Source organism: Saccopteryx leptura, chromosome 1 (genome assembly GCF_036850995.1).
Source record: "Saccopteryx leptura isolate mSacLep1 chromosome 1, mSacLep1_pri_phased_curated, whole genome shotgun sequence".
NCBI classification, from domain to species: domain Eukaryota; kingdom Metazoa; phylum Chordata; class Mammalia; order Chiroptera; family Emballonuridae; genus Saccopteryx; species Saccopteryx leptura.
The window spans coordinates 283,404,089-283,419,912 of record NC_089503.1 but is presented as its reverse complement, the minus strand read 5'-3'; the positions used below and the strand labels follow the sequence as shown (position 1 = coordinate 283,419,912).

Here is a 15,824-nt window from a genome sequence, read left to right as displayed (position 1 = left end):
GATATGAAGAGCCTACTATATTACAATTTTCTTAGGGGGCACTTAGAAAAGTATGGGGGTATTCTAGGTTGTAACAGCGACAGGGGATACCACAGGACCATGTTGTGGCTCTCTCACTCACTCTAACTACGCTAGCATCCTTGATGTTCTTCAAATACATCAGACAAGCTCCTATTCCAGGCCTTTGTACTGGCTGTTCCCTGTGCCCAGAATGTCCTTCTTATACAACCTTATGGCTAGTTCTTTCACCTTCTTCAAGTCTTTACTCAAGTCACCATCTCAACAAGGTTGTCCCTAGGTACCCTATTTAATTTTTCAAATTCCTCTTTTTCCATTCCTCCTTTTTTCTCTCTCCCTCCTCAATCCTCTTCCTGCCACACACATATGCATGCACAAACATACAAACATACTATATGCACACACATACAAACATATACACACCTTAATACAAATTCAACAAACCTCTTATACTGCTCTATATTTCCTGTAGTGTTTATAATTTCCTAACATACTCAGTACTTATTTTCTTGGTAATCTGCTTCCCTTAACTAGAATATAAATTCTTAAGGGTGGAGCTATTTTGGGGTTTTAGTCAGCGCTGTATCCAGGGCTTTGTACAGTACTTAGGGTACACAGAATAATATTTGTTGAACGGGAAAATGGGGCTCAAGGATGCTAAGCATTTTGCATAGGATGTTACTTGTACCTCTGTTGATAGTTTAGCAATAACTATAAGAGATGAAACAATGCACACAGTGTGAAAGTCACAGAGCTAACTTTATCTTATTCTGCATCCAAAATATACTATAAAGCTGAAAGCTCAGCCTTTATAATGGATTTTTACAGAGCTTAAGTTTTACTTACTATTTACAACCTTGGTTCTAAAATTTTTTCTAATCTTTTTTATTATATCATTTCTCATTCTCTATATTGGCTCCATGGGACATAATTAGACTAAAATTCTTTATATATTTTAACTTAGTTATTTAACAACAATGGTGACTATATCAGTTGTAGAAAATATGCAAAATAACTTGTCTTTAAATTCTTCCCAAATATCTCAGACCAACTGACTCCCTTATTCTTGATATAGTAAAATATTAAGAACTTTATATAGTATATAAAATTAATTAGAAGTATAATATTCTACATTCATTATTTATAGGAATGAAGTACTAGCATTCCAATATTTGTTAATGACTAAATGGTTTCATTTTTAACCTGTTAGAAAGATAGCCAAACGTGGCCATAAATGTAAATACCAAAAGTACCCTCTCATCAAGAACGTGCTGTGGAAGAAAGGGATTTTTGGAGCTCAAAACATTTCGCATTTTTTTCTAATCAATGGCCACAGAAAATACTAGTTTACAAATTTTAAGACGATTCAATAATTTACACTATTTTTGTATCGTCCAAAGAACAAATGATTCATCCCTTAATGGGTATTTACATGCAATACTTACAGGCTTTAAAATTATGTTCACAGTATAGTTGAACGTCTCACCTGTAAAATACAAATAAACCTACCCATTGAAGCTAACATTCATATTTAGTGTTAGAAGTTGTGATTGCTTTTTCCATTTGTCTCCCCCACTGTGGCTCCCATCCTCCCAAGAAAAGGAACAGGTACTAAGCATTCATCTTACGCAGTCTAACATGCGTGGTTGGTCAGCATATCGTTTTATTGAGCAGCTGATAAACACACAGAATAATCATCATGCTCAATGCCATCAGGTATTTTAACCTGTAACCAATCTTCACTCTGTTATTTTTGGTAAATTGCGAGCAAACATTACTTAGATTTCAAAATCTTTTAAAAACAAGAAAAGAATAAAATGATTTCAAAATCATATGCATCTCCTATAGAACTGCTATCAGACAAATGGGATTGTCCTAAAAGTTTTAGAAAGTAAGAATAAGCTAACACAGTCGAAAATTTATTTTCCCCTTGAAGTTGCCAGTTCAGATCCGATGGCATAAATAAGAAGAAAATGTGTTGTTGCTGTTGTTGCTCTGAGATATTAAGATTGCTATTAAACGGTAGCATTAGCATATTTTATGAAGTTCCCTGCCCCTTTACCAGTCCTTGTCATATTTTACATTTATGTTTACTAAAACTGATTTTCTGTTTTTATTAATAGGATGGGTTTAATGTACACAATGCATTATTTTATTAGTAATAACAATTTTACTTAGATATAGCTTTGTTATACTCTTCTGCAAATAATTTTTTAATTCTTAAGAGTCTCTTATTTTCCCAGCAGCCCAGCTGGAGAGTTTTTAATACTAAACTGAATCATAACAACACATGCTGGTTAGACTCTAACTTAATACATTCAGCTTAAAGTTAATTTCCCAACTTCAAATCAGGAATCTGACTATCCCAAGATAATTATTTATCACAAATGCAAATATTTTTAAACTAGTAAAGTCCACAGCGAGAGATTTTTTGCATTACAAAAAACTAACTCTATGGAGGTTAAAGAATTCAGCAGAAGATTTAGAAGGAATCTTAATGTAACTACAAAACATATTGTTTGAGGATAAAAAGGTCCATCAGGAAGTTTTGATAATATAGGACAGAAAGCAAAAACAGCATAGTGAAGGCACAGGAGACCGATGTGGGTAGTTTGTTAATATAATAGATGTTTGATGAATATAATAAAAGAGGAAGCTTAAGTTCTAATTCCTTTAGATAAAGCTGTCCATGAATAGTGACTATACATGGGCGGGACCACCTAATAAGCAAAATAAATTATTTTAAATTAAGAAGTGAAAATCCAACTGCCACATTTCTTGCTTCCCAATGTAAACTTTCACCTCAAAATACATTTCTTATAAACACCCTGAAAAGGGAAATGTATAGTTAATCATCAGACCAAGTATGTTGTAATGGTAGAAACAGAAATAGAACGGTCAGTATCAAACTCCACAGAAGCTGAGAAAAACAGAATTGGGTGATAAAAACCACAAGAGAATACATTTAGGCATTCTATAGTATTATAAAACTTGTTTTTACCCTCAGAATGGTGACCGCTCTGTAAAAATAAGTCAGCACTGTAAGTTTACAACACTAACACATTAAGCGGCATCAAGTACCTGAATTTTGTTAAGTTTCAAAGCCTGCCAACTATAGTGATCTGGTAAAAGTCAATTATGACAAAAGTTAATGTTCATTCTAGAATTATATAGATTTTAACATCTGTATGTACAGCTTGCATATATACACCTACACCTCTTTAAATGCTTAACAAGGGGAAATCCCAGATATCAGTTTAAGAGAAGTCAGTTACATAAACCAATTCAAAAAATTAAAATAAAAGGAAAATGCGTTTTAAAAGAAACATGGCTATTGCGAATGCTGTTTTTAAAGCTATCCAGTCATTTGAATGGAACAATGCTATTTTATTTTTACTTCTCTTGTTTAGAAGATCTTGTCTTTCATTTACAATTCATATATCTTAATATTTATTTATAAAAGTGAGAAATGAAATGTTAGGTAATTGGGGGGTTTTTTTGAAGATAAAATAAGGTTGCGGTTGCTGTATATTATTTTGAATAATAGAAGACATTCTCATAGAAAATGGAAAATATTTTCAAACCAAATACCAAAATAACATTTCAATGCCTCACAGTGCAATGAAGGAAAATACAATGGTCGTTTAGGCTAGCACATTCTTCTTTTAGGCTATCTATATAATTTTCATGTGAGGCAGAACACTGAGCTACATAATACATTTTTATAAGGCATATATTCATCAAAACCATTTGCAAAGTTACCATTTTCAGCATATTTAAAAAATGAGATTCCTTAATAAATTATGTTTATGCAGTCAAAACAGAGCATTAAAATTTATTAATAGTCACTTAATAGAAGTTAATGGTGAGTTTATAAATGAAGAGCTGGCTTACTTTGATATACTCTAAGAGAAACCAAAAATAGATATTCTTTTCCAGAGTTCTATGTATTTATAAAGTGCAAAATAAGCAATTTTAGCAATTCTCAAATGTAGGTCTTCCAGATGCATTTAATCCTAAGTATACTTGTAGAAACAGAAAATTTTCTGCTAAGTCAGGTATGCCTAACTTATCCATCTTATGTGTAAAAACTATCCTGACTGAAGTATTCCATACTTTGTAAAAAAAAAAGATTAAAAAATGGTAAAGATAAAGAAATAGTGTGAAGTATTTTAGTATTTTTAATATTCTTGGCTGGGGAGGGGATAGATTTTTCAGTAAAAATACCTCAAGTCTGTCAAACAAACCAAAACAAAAGGCTACAAAACTGAAATAACTGAATTCAATAATCACTCACTGAAAATGGATGAATCGCAGAATTAAAGGCTGAAAGATATTGCAGATAAATTCACAAATCAATTCCCCATGTAGATGAAATGTTTTAAAGACATTATTGCCAAGAAGTTGACACTGAGGAAGTCTGATGTGAATCCCAACAAATTATTTTTAAAGCAAGAGCACTCTCCCAAAGTATTTAATAAAACAAAATTATCATTCCTGATTTGTACTGTTCCATGAATGGTATATAGTTTGAAATACTTCAAACAGAATTTAATAATGCTTTATTATAACAAACAGAAAAAATGGACTTAAAATTACAAGTTTTATAAAACTATAAATAAGGTAAAATAATTTGCAAGGAATATAACAGTGTTTTTTAAAAGACCATGGAATCTAATACACTCATATGTCAAAATATTTCATAATACTAAGATTAGCTTAGACATTTAAATATGGTAAAAGTTGTGACTATAATAAAGCATTACAAAAGCTTTAGTAAAGCTTGTAGAGAAGAAAAAAGTTGATTTGGGAGGAGATCTACTCCCAATAAAAGCTTAAATTTTTAGAATTTAAAATAAAAGTTACTTTTTAAGTAACAATAATTCACTGCTTTCTGGGGAAGATATTTTCAACTGTCTAATACTAAAAGATGACAACAAAGGAAAAAAACAATGAACATTTTATTAAACATGAAAAAAAACGGTGTAGTCAATTGTTAGGTAAATTAATTTTAACAACATATTATTCATGTTTTCTTTCAAGCCTTAATTAGGTAGTAATATAAACTTAACTTTTTGTAAAAATTTAGAGGCACCAGCTTTGATCATTGTGAAATAAAGTTACAGATTAACACTTTATGTAGCACTAGGTTTTTAATTTTCTATCTTAAAGTTATGATATCGTAATATGAAAGCATTAATTTGTAGTAAGCAAAACTTCAAATCCTTTTTGTTAACTGGCGACTCTGGTGGTTTACAAAGCATCACTCTTTCTCAGTAGTTTCATTTTAAAGAAATCATCCACACTTACAAAAATAGCAAATAGCATTAAAATTTATATGAGACCTTTTCAGCTTCTTATATAGGAAGAGCTATAAGTAGCATCCATGGCACATATCACAGAAAATAGCTTTGAATACATCTCTGGTAAGATACCATTCATAGAGATACAAGATAAAGCCTATCTCAACAGATGAATGCTTAAAATATACCACAAGGAAGAAGTTTTAGACTTAACAAAAAACAAAAAAAAACAAAAAAAAACAAAAAACAAGAAATTACCTCAAAACTTAAATGATAAACCTTATATCCTTTACTGCCTCCAAGTTGTATTTTGTGATTTCTCCTGGTTCTAATTTCTTAACACTTGCCACAAAAATCTTAATTCTAAAACTCTGACTATACATTAATTGCTTTAATCATATATTTTTTTTAATTTATTTATTTATTTTTTATTTATTCATTTTAGAGAGTAGAGAGAGAGAGAAAGGCAGGAGGAGCAGGAAGCATCAACTCCCATATGTGCCTTGACCAGACAAGTGCAGGTTTCAAACCGGCGACCTCAGCATTCCAGATCGATGCTTTATCCACTGCGCCACCACAGGTCAGGCACTTTAATCATATTTTTAAACTAAAATAAAAATGATAGTTTGGCAGTGATCAGAGTCCTGCAAATATCATAACTAAAACTGTCATTTTTATACAATAATTGTGAATTTACTTTAGGCAGTCTATTAATTTTAAGCTCTAGTTCAAGCTACAAAGATGCTTCCATTCTATTTGGTCATAGCTCATCTTTTAATAAGATAAAGTTATGGAGATGTTTTCTCTGAACATATGTACCCTGAATTATCAATGTCACCCCATTAAAATTAATAAAAAAAAGAGAAAAAATAAGATAAAGTTATAAAAGTGTTGAATACATTTTTAACAGAGAAATTTCTAGATCTTGGCACATAAATATTGATGGGCAGACTGACTTCACAGTTTAACTCAGAAAACATGTTAATAGAGGAAATTTTAGAAAATTAATCCTGTTCCTTCTGTGTAATAATAAATGAAGGCGGAGAACAATCCTACAAACTGGCAAATTCTCTCACCTGAGATCCATGCATTTTATATTCTACGGAAGAATAAAATACATTATACCAGCCCCATTATGGAAAGTGAACTTTTCAGATTGGAAAATCAGCACATAAACTATAAAACATCTTCTTTTCTTTTTCTTAAATATAGTTTATTTTGTGTTGCAAAGGAGAAAAAAATGTATAAGAAATCAAATTACCCCAATCATAGCTTGATAACCCATAAGAAAATATCTTAGGATTTAAATTCATGTACCCATCATTCAAAGAATTTATAAAAACAGGTCATTACTATCATTGCTCCAACTAACGCAGAACAAAATGTTGGAACGTCAAGAATCATTGTTCAGAAGTAGAAGTGGCTTTTTTGGTTTGTTATTAGTGTTGTTTTGTTTTGTTATTTTGTTAGAAAAAGTTATTAGGAAGTTAAATACACTTGGAAAAATGATACTTTTTCATAGATATGAAAAAAAATTAGCCCAGGATAATATCAGTAACAAATAATATACTTATACAGGTAAACTATTTTCTTAATCATTTTCCTTATTCTTACTTAGATGCCTAGTGATTTAGGCAGAGAAATACAAACCTGTAAGTTATTTATGCCTTGTTTAGCATCTCAAATAAATTATATAATAGCCAAAGACCAAAAACAAAACCACACCACTTTTAATAGGATTTAAATGGTTAAGCATTGGCTGTGCAAACTACAGAAAGGAAAGGCGCAGAACTAGGAGGGAAGCAGCCACAGAGTACTATTTATTTACTGAGCATACTGGAGATTTTGTATAATTATTAAATGATTAGATAGTAACAATTTTAGGCAAACCTCCCTTTTCCTGTTAGTCATTTCATCCATTATCTAAACACATGCCTTCCACACAACAGGCATTCAACAAACATTTTAAATGACCATTTATGTACATTCAAAGAAATTAATCTGTAAATAACTTTTGCTTGGTTATGCTTGTCCATCTGATAAAAAGAATCAGACTATTTTAATGTACCAATCACAGACATGTGCTGTTGAACATCCACACAATTTCATTCAGCTACATGCTTTCCACATAAAACGAAATTCCACATCTGTGGCATAATCTGTAATACATAACGCAGTGTTTTTACGCACATGCCAATTTCTCATTTCACTTCTGCAATTTACAAGTGTTGATGAATTACTAGTTGCCAAACAAGTCACCTTATATACAACAAACCTTCAGTTTAAATAAGGGATAAGCTTACTGTTAACAACTTAGCTTGAAATGTTAACAACCTTTAGGCTGTTAACATAACAACTAGCCATTAATGCGGTAATGACCAATTTAAGAGGAAATTGTACTCTGAGAAATGAATATATTGGCAATCTAAACCAGGGTTTATATTTAAAAGAGTATGGGTTTTTAAAAATAAGTTAACAAGCATTAAAAGTTTGAGCCTATCAGAAATTAACTAAAAGTTATAAGAATGACATATAGACTTTCCTAGACATAAGAATTTCTAACATGAAAACTTTTTTGAAAATCCTTTCAATAAAACACTTACTTGAGACATCAAATAGCAATTGAACATCATATTACCATAAGGACAAACAAAACAAGTCCAAAATTCTGTCTTTACTGCTTATTAGGACACCTTAACCTTGATAGACTGTATAAACTTCCTGTTTCTGAATTGTTGGTATAGAAATCCATTTGAGATACAGCAGTTGTAGACAAATGTAAAAGCCAAAAGAAGTAAAAAAGCCATGACTTACTGGTTAGTAAAGATAAAGTGAAACTTGGGAGCAGTGTTAAGTCATTAAAGGCAAAACAAATGCTCTGTGTAGAAAGGAGGCTCCAATGCACAATGAACAGAAGAGATATTTTTATCAAAGAGAAAACTGCAAAGACTGCAGTTCTAAAAGAATTCATGCAATAAGTTAATTCTGATTAGTTATGCAACCACAATGAAGGAAATCCTGGCTACCGAGAGTCACTTCTCATGGTTGGCACCTTGCATGTATTTTGAGCACAAGAAACACAGAGGAGTAACAAGTGGTCATAATGAGTCAGGAAGCTGTCAAGATGAGGCAGTCTTAAGAAGGAGAAAACTAGAATCTGAAAAGCGTACTAGATTCACCCTCTTGTAACTACCACTAATCAAACAGTATATTTTTATGTATCAAGATTAAATCAGACTGGAAAAATAGCTGAATTATATAGTAAGAAACACCAAGTTTCCTAGAAAGTACCTCCTCAAATGACCAAGATAGTTAAGAAGTTACCACCAATTGATAAATTTTGTCATAGGGGAAAAAAATTCAAAATAAATCTCAATGTCAGACTAGAAAAATGATTCATTATATCAAATATGAAAACCCAAATAATGCCATATATCATTACTCTAATTTGATAAGTCTTACTTTATTAATATAAGTAATGTGTAGCTGAATAAAGTAAAAAAATTCCTTGTAAAGCAAAATAATTTTTCTTAAACAGAATTTCATGGGTTGAGTACTAGATGTTGGGAAACAAGTTTAGTCAGCTTCATGGCTTCATAAGCAAGAACACATCTGCCTTAGCCTGAAACAGTTCAGATGTCTGCAGTGAAGAGAGTGGCTGTCATTTTCCCACAATGGAGATCTTTACTTTGTTCATTTCATTACAGCTACTGGCAAGTCTGAAGCTGTGAATGCTCAGTGATATCATGCCATGACCACTTGGAATATCATGGGGGAAAGAGTTATTCACACTCCGAGAAAGTTTTCAAAACTGCATAATAAATACACTAATAATACCAGTTGAGAATTTCAAACACATTTTCTCTGACAAATCTAAAAGAGATAGTTGAATATTTTTGGTTATGCTCAGCCCACCTCATCATTTATGGTCTAATAAAAATTTTGTATTATGATTTCTACCAAATACAGCCTTGACATGAACTGGCAGTTTCGACATAGGCAGCAGAATAACCTATCCCTAAATATGAGCAATCAGTACAGCCAAATTGAAACACTTTAGGTATTGTGGTTTGTTGGCTATTGTTTAAGCAACAATTTGCTTAACAGGCACCTGGTAACATTTGAAGGCTAACACGTCAACATCTTTCAGGAATATAGGCTGGTAGTAAGAAAATGAAACAAAAAAAAATACACTTACAAAAGTATTTTAAAAGGAATCCAGTCATCACTGGTGTGCAAGGATAATTCCTACCTCAGATAGTCTCTGCGACAAAGGATAAGATTAGCTTTAGTGTACAGGGTGGAGCCCACCTCTCCCAAACGACAGTCACAGCAGGCACACTTCAGGCAGTCCTCATGCCAGTATTTGTCCAGTGCCTTTAGAAGATACCGGTCCTTAATCTTTCGGTTGCAGCCAGCACAACCTTTCGGCTTGGTGTCCGGCTGGACTGAGAGCATTTGTATACCTAAAAAAAGAAATAAACAAAAAAGAGAGCTGGGACTATAAGAAAGCATCAGAAGATGTCAAAAGACTCAAACAAGTTAAATACTTAATATTGCCTTATTCAAGAAGTATTAGACTTTGTTTTTTTAGGGCTGTACTAAAATCAAACTAAGTATTGGAAACAGAAAGCCTCCAACTTTATAAAGTCCTTATTAAATCATTTCTAAAGTTACACACTTGCTCTTAGCCAAAAGGCTGAGAAGCAATTCTCACTTCTGAAGTATACATTTAAAGTGGTAAAAGTAATGAATTCATGTTGTACACAGTAGGATGGCATTATATACACAAAGTCAGATAACATTAAGTAATTAAATAGCATTACCATTCAGTGGTTCCTTTAGAGATAAAATGTAAGGAAATGGCTAACAATCTTAAAAGAAAGCTATTTAACAAATCAGTTCATGCAGGCTATAGAAGTCAAAATTGAGGGTTTTTTTATTGATTAAAAATTTCACTTCATAGGTGCTTTTTGATGGAAGGAGAGTGCACTCTCCTGAGATTAAACATCCTTACTTAGCAGTAAAGATGCTTGTAAATACATAGTACAGGCACCCGAAAAGCTCACCTATCCTATATTACTTGTTTGCACCCAAATTCTTCCTTTTGTGCCCTTGATATTTCAAAATTCATTATGTTAAAATTAAAAAAATATATTTATACTCACAAGCATCATTCAGTGCCTCTATTAATGGCAGTTACCTAATGATATCTTACTACATACTCTTACATAAAACTAAAGTATATGATTATGTAATTTATTACCATAAACAGCACTTATTTATTTTATAGAAGAAAAACAACCGAAGGAAAAGTCTAAACATATATAAAGTTACAAATACATCATAAATATATTATATACATATGTTATATATTGCTATCCTAGACATAGGGACATTTCTATATTTTGGAGACATAATTACATCCTAGATAAGGAATCTAGGTGGATTCTATGAATTTTATAACTTGACTGAAATTTGAAAGAATATTCACCTGAGTTTATTTTCCTTTCCTAAGTGTCAAAAACCTAGCTTTAAAAAAAATACATGCTGGATCAACTATTCAGAGCTCCATATTTATCAAGTCACACATTTTAAGCACTGTAATATACCATAGACATCCATCAATTCTAAATTCCCTCATCTTACAAATTATGATTCAGAGCCCTAACAGAAGTGAAGGGAGCAGCTCAAAGCTGAATAACAGCTAAGCACTAGCCTTGGTGGCCTTTCTACAGTCCAGAGATCCTACTGTTAAATCATGCTTCCTCTCCTAGGCATAAAGTTTTAAACTTGGACACAGAACGATACAAAACACCAAATATACATGCATTTAAAACAGTCTCAAGAAAAGAAATGCCAAGCTATAATCTTGAACATTTTTTGTGTACTTCCCTCCTTCAAAACAGTTAACCCTTCTTCAGTTTCCTCTGATGCCTTGTGACGAAGACTTCGCCTCTATTACCTTCACTATCTTTATCTTTTTTGAATCATCCTGATAAGAGTCATCAAGGTACCATACCCTGGCAGATGGCTAACTTTCCTAGCTACAAATAATACATGAATTGCACATAATATTGTTATAAGGCTGAACTTCCATTGGAAAATAACTTCTCTGGGTACAGTAATGGAGCAGGCAGTAGCAAGGAGGAAAGCAGGGTGGCTGTTCTTGCTGCATGATATGCATAGCTGTGGTCTCCGGAGCTGCAGACTAGCAGCTGGGTTTGAACAGAAGAGCAGGTGGTATTCCTATAGCCTGCTTTCTGTTCCTTTTCTTTGAAGAAGCTAAGGGTCTAGTGTAGATTAATCATAACCCTTGATAGCTCTGCTAAATCTCACTCTCTAGAACTTCTAACAAATGAAGTTTCTTTGATCAGAACTAGTTACTGTCTTCTAGCAAGGTTACACACACACACACACACACACACATAAATGAATCCCATTAATTATAGTACAGATCATACCCTAGTGTCTCTTAACCATACACCTAAGGGGAGGGAGAAATTTTGATTTACTAAGTGACATTCTAGATTTCAATACCGAAAACATCTAGAGATATGTTATGAATAACTATTCTAATTATCCAATTTATAAGCCTATTATTTTTATATCACAAAAGCTAAATTTTTTTTTTTTTGGTAAAAATCCTTCTTAGTTATAGCTAAGCTATATTTCTGAGTTGGGTTACTATCATCAAGCATGGAAAGTCAGCTATCTGTATTCAACATGTTCTGCAACCCAGGCAGGGAATACCAACATTTGGCATAAGCAACACTACCTTACTTGTCTTCACAAAATGTTTTTGTTGTGTTGACATTTTAACTTAGCACACAGAGGCCAATTAATATTTGAAACTCTTGCATTCTGTTTGGCCTTGGGCATAAAAGGACTTTGATATTTTACACTCCATTCTGGTGCCTTCTTTTTAGAGAACACCCTCACTTTTTTTTTTCTTGAAAAAGGAAATCTTTTTAATACTATGCAACTTTACCAGTTGTCAAAAAAGAACTATTCTGTAGTCATCACTTTGCCATAAACCTAAGAGGTATAAAGCAGTCAGTAGCCTCCCCTCACGATCCAGAAGAACAGGTCTGGGTAGAGTTATGTGTTTGGAGCAGAGAAATACTGCACAAGTTGCTCATAGCACATCAGGACTCATAACTAGTTTTAGATTGGCATGTAAATTGTTCTGAGAGAAATTCTTATTGCCTCTGAGACCCTGCCATTCTGAGTTATTTGACAGTTTAAGGGAAATCATAATTAAAAAAAAGACATAAATAATAGCCTGTGCAGTGTGGTGTGCAGAAATAAGTAGAACCATTTCATTTAAACTCTGGTGAGCTTTTAATTGCCTGGATTGCTTTGTGAGGCGGCCTAACGGTTGATTGCCTCCATTATGTTCCCTTGTTCTGTGCCATTCATCCGAGCAGTCTCAGCTTCAGTAGTTAACACAACAAAGTAACCACAACTCCACAACACACAGGGGTTTAAAAAAATAATCATAATAAAAGATTTGCAGCACTTAGACACAGTCTTTTATATTTTTGGACTAACTACACATAGTAAATGGAAAACATTTTGTCCCCGTCGGAAGATTCACAGAGCACAATTTGGGAGAAGGAATTGTTAGAGGGAATTCATAAAGGGGGTTGGCAGAGATGAGGTGCCTCAGGAAGATGCTAAAATGGGAATGTGGGTTCTGCAGCTGGGAGCAGTGACACAGATTAAAAGAATTTGGCCAACATGGCCATTCGATTGCCAAGAGGTACCAAACAAAAGATTTTTTTTCTCCTCCTGCCCATCTTCATCCTCTCCCAGCCCCCAGCCCCGACTGGAGAACTGGATTGGGCCTAAAAGCTTGTTTCTCTCTGTTCACTGGCCCAGAGCATCCCTACAGGCTGCAGCCCCCTAAGGGACAACAATGCAAATAGATGTCCCCAGATCTCAGACGCTGGAGCTGCTTAACTCTGTTCTGCCCCTTCAACTCCCAACCCCCCCCCCCCCCATCTTTCCATCACCCCCTCCCCTTTTTGAGCAATGGAGCTGGGAACCAATTTGATTCCCTTTTTCTCCAATGCAGCTGCAAGGCTCAGAGATACTGACATTTTTCCACTCTTATCAGTTTAATTACAGTTACCATGGCAGCAAAGTGCTAGTGCTTGGCAAAGGCCAACAAGAGATTTGCAAGACTGAGTTCAATTTTGATGCAGCTCACATGCAAAATAAAAAAAAAAAAATAAGAAACATACATACACTCTAACAAAGAATCCCTTGCGGAGTTATGCTCCAGCCTTTTGTGGTTGTGTCTCTGCCGCCACACAGGGATGCTTTGCAAAGAATGTAGCAGTATTTGTTGCACCTAGCCACATTAATTGGTTTAAGCAGCAGTCTTTCAAAGCAGTTACAACAATAATATTTTGGATCTTTTAGAAAGACACAAAAGCAGCAGAAGAGCAGGCAGGCTTTTGAGCAGCCAGGAGTGCCGAGCGCCGGCAAAGTGCATCCATGATAGATTGTAACCTTACCAAAACTTTTCTCCTTTTTCTGCATGAGTTGACTTAGGCGTGCCTGAATTGCAGTGGCTTCGCAGTGAGCACCAAGCCCAAAGGTAGACGTGAAAGGGGGCCTTCTTATTTAGCTCAAGTGTGGACCTGGTGCGCAGCCTACACCTCTGAGGACCGACTATTGTGAAGCCACTTTGGGAGCGGGGTCTGAGTGGCGGCAGGGGGTGGGGGATGGGACGAGTGCAGCCAGACGAGGCACAGCGCACACACAGAGCCCCTTGCAGTGTGGCAGTGTGCAAAATGATGGCGAATGACAAAGCCACATGCTTCCCTAAACTCTGCCCGTAATCCTAAAATCCCAGCGGCCCCTTTTAGCTTCGTGGTAACAAATGGCTTTGATTAAACTGTCACATGCAGCGTTAGCATAGCATATCATGCTCAATATGAAAAAGATCATAAATCTGAGTTGTATTTCATAACAGCTATCTGGGAAGACCCCCCCCCTCATAAAAATGTGCTGTATCAGTTTGAATATGAACCTATTAGGATATAGGCACCTGGTTCTATGGAATCTTGCTCTTTTGGCCACTTCTCCTCATCCACTGCTTCTTTCCCCTCCTTCCCAAATAGTCACTTTTCCATCTCGTAGGAACCACACTGTGTTATGGCAGAGTGGGGAGACGCAGAAGTGTCAACAAGAACCAAAAGATTGTAATTTAAACTATGGAGGAGGTGGGGGCCATGAATTCCAGTAAGTAAGGAGAAGGGGGCTCCAGAACCCACCTAGGACCGAATCCCCCAGCTACGGGCCAGGCCAGAGTGAACACGTCCTAACGCCAAACTCTCCCTGCCCCTCTGTCCCTGGGAGTCAGGGGTGTGGAAATGCTGCAATTCAGCGTGAACTTTGACTATTATCCACTCGAGTAGTACTTGAGACGTTCCGCGCCGCAACCGCTCTCTTTCCTTCCATCCTCATCTTCCGCCTGCATTTCATGTCTCATCATAAAAATAATGAAGCCTCACATGATTTAAACAAAACCGTCTCGGCAGAGCTGCAGCCCGAGCGAAAGTTGCAGTGCGGGGCTGGGCTGCAGCTCCAGTTTATGCCTCATTAAGGAGGCTCCGGGAAGAAAAAAATACCCACATCCGCACACGCACGCGCGCACCCGCAGACACACACACCGCAAATAAGCCGCCGCGTGTGTACACAGTTGCTGCACTTACCTTCTCAATTAAGCGATACAGGGGGAGGCGGTTCAGAAAGCACAGTGGCTGCTTTGTAGCGCTTCTCCTTGGAAAAGGTCAAAAAGAAGCATTGTTTGAAAGAAAAAAAAAAGAGGGGAGGAAAAATCTCTATTTTTTAAGTTTAAAATAATGAGGTCCTCAAAGATCCGCCAAGTAATGGTGTTGACCGCATCTGAGCCACAGGTGTCCTCCTTTTAGGCAACTGCAGTCCGAGTCTGCCTCTCTGTCCTGGCTCAAGACAACTTACCCCAGCAGCACGCAAGGAGGCGAGCTGAAGGAAGCCCCGGCTCTCAGCTGCAAAATGCAATCCCTTCCCAGCCAGACATAATACAGCCAAAGAAAAGGTCACTCAGTTATTACTGAGCCGGCGGAGCCCAGGCAGCGCTTGTCAAGACCACAGAGAAGCAGCTCCCTTCCGATTTAAGACTATTTACCTCTCGCCCCCACCCCTCCCCTCTTCTCTCCTTCTCTCCCTCCCTCTCTCGCTGGCTCCCTCGCTCTCGCTCGCTCTCGTGTTCCTCCTGTTCTGCAGCTCAGTCAAGTACAGCCGCCCTCGGAAAGTGCAAAGCAGCCGCGAGACAGATCGGGCTTTGTTGCTAATTTCCCAGGGTGAAAATTTACAAGCCTGTGAGTGCAGTCAGCACAACCACTTGCATATGCTACTCGCAAACGCTGGGGACGACCCTGCGCACAAAAAGTGACCTCTGCAGGAGTCGACTCGGGAAGTACTCTACCTCCTGGACCGGTCCAAAAG

At 35.7% G+C, this 15,824-nt stretch overlaps 1 protein-coding gene across 4 annotated transcripts in view; it reads right to left on the bottom strand.

Annotated features, from left to right (window-relative positions):
- Positions 1-15,824, bottom strand: part of LMO3 (LIM domain only 3) — a 60,147-nt gene that overhangs the window by 43,072 nt on the left and 1,251 nt on the right. The window contains exons 1-3 of one of the 4 annotated variants that reach the window (XM_066355093.1): positions 15,318-15,499; positions 15,050-15,116; positions 9,574-9,787 (exon numbers count right to left, since the gene is read on the bottom strand). In XM_066355093.1, coding sequence (XP_066211190.1) covers positions 9,574-9,779 — 206 coding nt within the window. In that variant the 5' untranslated portion in view covers positions 9,780-9,787; positions 15,050-15,116; positions 15,318-15,499. Of the gene's footprint in view, positions 1-9,573; positions 9,788-15,049; positions 15,117-15,317; positions 15,500-15,824 lie in introns of those variants that run through there. The other 3 variants (XM_066355102.1, XM_066355120.1, XM_066355112.1) reach the window with 3 other exon arrangements.